General features: G+C 38.1%; 1 protein-coding gene across 5 annotated transcripts in view; it reads left to right on the top strand.

Moving 5' to 3' along the window:
- Positions 1 to 3804, top strand: part of Adam22 (ADAM metallopeptidase domain 22) — a 186389-nt gene extending 182585 nt beyond the window's left edge. For all 5 annotated transcript variants that reach the window (XM_048785447.1, XM_048785448.1, XM_048785446.1 and 2 more), the window contains one exon: positions 1746 to 3804. In XM_048785447.1, coding sequence (XP_048641404.1) covers positions 1746 to 1766 — 21 coding nt within the window. In that variant the 3' untranslated portion in view covers positions 1767 to 3804. The remainder of the gene's footprint in view (positions 1 to 1745) is intronic.
- The last annotated feature ends 966 nt before the right edge of the window (positions 3805 to 4770 follow it).

The following is a 4770-nucleotide window of genomic DNA, read 5'->3' as shown; positions in this document are numbered from 1 at the left end:
TCCATCTATAACTAAAAAAAAAAAAAAAAAAAAAGACTAGCTTCTGGGAGAGTTGCTTGAAAGATCTGATTTCTTCTTCTCACTGTGGATTAGCCACACCTTTATGAGTCCTGCAGAATAGGCGGCCCCTGTTGCTGGGCTTTCTTTGTGGGCTGTGGAGACTCAGATAAGCAGACCTTCCTATCAGCAACCCCTCTGGCACAGCCACACAGGCCTGGGCAAAGTTGTGCCTATTATAAAAATGATGTCTTGGCCAGTCTTTTCTCCTTTTTTCGTCACAGGGATAATCATGACTTTTTAGGTTGTCTCAGTGTCATTCATTTGTTCCTCTCCTTTCTTATGTAATATTCATAACTATATGCAAAAAGATACTTCAGCTCTCTGAATCCAAAGTGTTGTCTCTTTACCACTACAGACCATTATCAGGGTATTGATCCAGATACTCTTTGCCTCAGACACCCCTGCCAGCCCCATTAAACTCTCCACCATTAGATGTCATCTACTCCTGAAGATACTCATAGTTGAGAGAAATCCTTTTGGTTTCCAAGAACAAGAGGATGGGTGTCTTTTTAATGATAAGGGCATACAAAGCCAGCCTGAGGTAGATAGCACAGAAGGCTTTATCACAGTCCTGAGGTGTAAGTCAACATGAGTGTTCAGAACAAGATTTCCATGAAGATTTGAAAGAACATCCTAAGGTAACCTATAGAAATATCTTCATAGTCGCTTCCTTTCCATTTCTTTCCCAGAAACCTATTGTGTATACCATAATATGCCCCATGTATCCAGTAAAAATGGAATTTGGATGGGAATGGGTGTAATTTAAGTCACTCTCTTAATAGGCTTTCTTTGTTCATGTTTATAGTAAGTTTTAAACATCATATTGCCTGAAAATATGTTTCATCAGCTAGATTTTTTTTTTTAATTGACCTTCCTTCTCTGGTGAATTGATTTACATTCACATCTGACAGTGCTAAAGTTGTTTGCGGTCCATTAAGGCAACTGCTGAAGATTGTAGAAATTAGATCTGATCAGGCTCAGTGTATAGAACTGGTGACAGAAGCACAGAAAGGGAAAAGGTGAGGGAATGAAGGAAGGGACTTCCTGCCTTGCACTCATCCTTCTTCACTGAAGGGTCAGCTCCTGAGAGGACAGTCACGAAATTGCAGAGTATGTGGTCTGGTCCTATGGCTGTGGCCCAGGACAGTGATTCGTAAGTGGGTGGTGGTAGTGTTGATGGAATCACACTTCCCAGAAGTCAGCAGTTCTTAGCATTGACTGCACATTGGAATCATCTGAAGAGCTTTAAAAACATTCTCAGCCTAAGTCCCACACAGAGAGGTTATAATTCAGTGATCTGGTGTGCTGCCTGGGCAGTGGAAGTTTTAAATATTTCCTAGAGAATCCTGAGCATGTGTAGCTTACAAATAATATCTTTACAGTCTTTCGTTTCATTTGAGACAAAATATTTATTCAAAATTTTGAGTAAAATTAAATGAAGATGTAAAGTTTTTTTTTTTTTTAATTGAAAGGTGATATTCATTAAAAAGGTTGAAACACAGGCTTAGAGGAAAGAGCTAAAAGACGAAGTGTTTATTTTATCCGTGCACTAGACATTGTAAGAGTGTGTTTTCACAGTCACGTAACTATGGATGGAATCACCAACTTATTCATCTTCCTAACTCAGAATATGTCTGCTTCTCCTGCTTTTACAACGTACAACTTTGCTTTTCTCTATTGTGCAGCTATGGGAAACATCCATTTGAGATCAACTGTTTACATGTGACACATCAAAACTGTTTACTTCAACTTTTATAGAAGCCCAGCCTCACGGAATCACTGCAAATCTATCTGCTCTTCAGAGGACACCAATACCCTCTGAGATGCCACAGAGGAGAGGAAGCTGTTTCACATCTGGATACCATTTTCTTTTTGTCATTGGGTTAGGATTTAACTGAACCATGAAAAGAACTACTGACATGTCACATTATAACACAGAACAATAAGGGTACTGGTATGTTAATGGATAATCCGCATGACAGATATATGTAGAAATATCAATAAAATTAACTCACATGACCCCAAATGTAGCAAGTTTCCTAAGGGACAATAGTGGTTTCAGAACTTCACATTCTGAAGCGCATCCTCATTGTATACAGTAATGCTATATGCATGAAGCTTCTGTTTATTGTTTTCCATATTTAAGGAAACAACATCCCATAATAGAAACTAGCATGCAGGGCTACGGCATATAGGATTTTTCTGCAGGACTTCACAGCTTTGAGAGGCCAATATCCCATATGCTAACTTTAAACATGTATTTTTATTTTTGTTTTTTACTTTTCATATTTATATAAGCATTCAAGGACAATTGTACATATGTAAACATTTTTAAAATTAAAAAAGCAGCTGTTACACACAAGTGTATTTTGCCAAATGCCTAAAAAAAGTCAGTCACAATCACATCATCGTCCACCATCCAATGGTCTTCAAAGAGTATAAGCAGATGATGTAAATATAGTGGTCAATGCTGTAAATGTGTCTCTCCATAATTGGTATTTGTCGAAAACATGTGATATCCCTTTAAACTGTGTGTAGTCTGGAGGCCGTTTTATTGAGTCAGCAAGAAACAAAATGCTCAACTTCTGGCCTCCATAGCTTGCTAAAGCAGGAGTCCAGTAGTGTGGCTGCCTTGCTGCCTTGAGACTATGCTGGTGGTTGCTCTCTGGGCCCCCATCCACTAGCCCATGCACTTCTCTTCTGGGGGTACATGGTGCCTGCCGCAGCAGCTATTCTCTTCCACTTCCAGAGCATATCAACTAGTCTCACCCTGGAGGCCGTGAGCCCCCAGCAGTGTGTTCTGCTGAGGTTAAGCAGGTGAACCAAAGACAATCCAGACCACAAACTGCTGGTGAACTGGTAGCTTCCATCTTGCCAATACTCTAACCCTTCTGTGTAGCCTGAAGTTTTTTTTCCTTGACAAAACTTTTCAGCCACCTTTATCTGTGAAAGAATGACTTGTAACAAAAACAACTTCTACACTGTTTATTAAGGGTATTTGTTAACACTGGGATGTGAGTCCCAACAGGTCATTCTGCGCTCACCCTGGAGCAAGATGATGGATGGTTCTGCTGTCTGAGCTGGGAAGCCTCAACAGGGCATAAAGGGTTAAATGAAATCTAAAGCCACAAAGATGCAGCAACTGGAAAATTATACAAACAGCAGCAGAAAGAATCTGATGTCTTGAGCCCTGTCATCTTTAATCCATAGAAAAATGAGAAATTTATGTTCAAAGCCCTGTTTTTAAACCAAAAGTTCGATAGCTATTATAATGCCAGTCTGTCAGTCCAAAAAAAAAATTTAAAAAAAAAGGCACTCTAGTGAGGTCAGAAATTGATGGGATCAATCGTGATCTTTTGTGATGAAGTATACTTCCGATTTCCTCTTTTTAATTTTTATTTTTTTCTACATTTGCTTGAGAGGAAGGGAATCAGCTGATAAGATTTCAGGAATGCCTTCTAAGTTTGATTTCTTCTGGTAATGTACATGGACAAAATCCACTTCATCTCCCTATGTAATCACCCTAGTTGCCCAAACTTCCAGTTAGAAGACTGTGTTTCATCCTCAGTGTTCATGTCTTCTGTAGAAGCCCTCTCTTCTGCAAGTCTTTGAAAATGTTTGAAAAGTGGTTTCATCATCCAGAATTATATATTTAATTATCTAAACTTTGTGGAAAATAGCAGTTTTTCACAACAGGAAATGATGTGATTGTTGATACCTCAATAAAACAATCCGTCAGACCAAGGCTGGTGTGAGTGGTGAGCAGTGTTGCCACAGAGCTCTAGCCAAGGACAGAAGGGCAGACAGATTAAAAGATGTAGCAAATAAGGTGACTTGACCAAGATCATTTTAAATGTGCACTGAATGTTTTCTGGTATTGAGTGTATAAAAGGCTAATAAGGTTTATTTTGACTACAAAAGAGTTTATAGATTTGAATGTAAGGTGCCTCATGTAAATATCCTTCCTAGTTATAGTTCCATAAGCCCTATTTGAAAGAATCCACAAATGGCTAGCTACTCATTGGTTATCTATCTTTCTCACCTTCTCAATTATTTTTACTGAAAATTATTATTTCCAAAAGAAAATAATTATGTGCCTTTTGGGAGATATGGTTGTTCTAGAGGTATATAGTTTGTAATCATACTCATTGGTAATAACCTTCTTTTGAAACTGAGTGAAAAGTGATTGGTCTGTTTGCAGAGATTATGATTTTAGAAATATAATAGCTTCAATGTTCTGTGCTGAATATCTACTCTATCTCCCGTGTTTAAACATTCTAGAACCGTTTGTGGAATTCTTTGACAAATTTTAGCCTCAAAGGATAGTTTCAAGAAGTATCTATATGTACACTCATGATTGATGTTCTAGAGCATTACGTCTAAATATTTATGACTTTTCATTCACTGAGGTAGACAGAATGGATCCATGGCACCAAATAAAAGCACAGATAATATATCTTTTTAAATATTTATTTTGGAGAGAAACTTTGAGGACACATTGCAGTTCATATCATGCAACTAATATTCGTATTCCCCAGTTCAACATGGGATTATTACTAAGCTGAAAAGAGCATTTATTTGACCCTTACATTCCATTGTATGCCTTTCCCCCCACTTTCTGAAGTTCTGTGCATAGTTAGGACTTCAGATTGATAACCCTGCTGTTTGAGATGTTCCATTTATCCATATTCATCACAGTTCTGATATAAA

The sequence above is a fragment of the Marmota marmota genome, unplaced genomic scaffold, assembly GCF_001458135.2.
Source record: "Marmota marmota marmota unplaced genomic scaffold, marMar, whole genome shotgun sequence".
Taxonomy (NCBI): Eukaryota; Metazoa; Chordata; class Mammalia; order Rodentia; family Sciuridae; genus Marmota; species Marmota marmota.
Note: the sequence above shows the minus strand (reverse complement) of the source record. Positions and strands in the feature narration are given on the sequence as shown.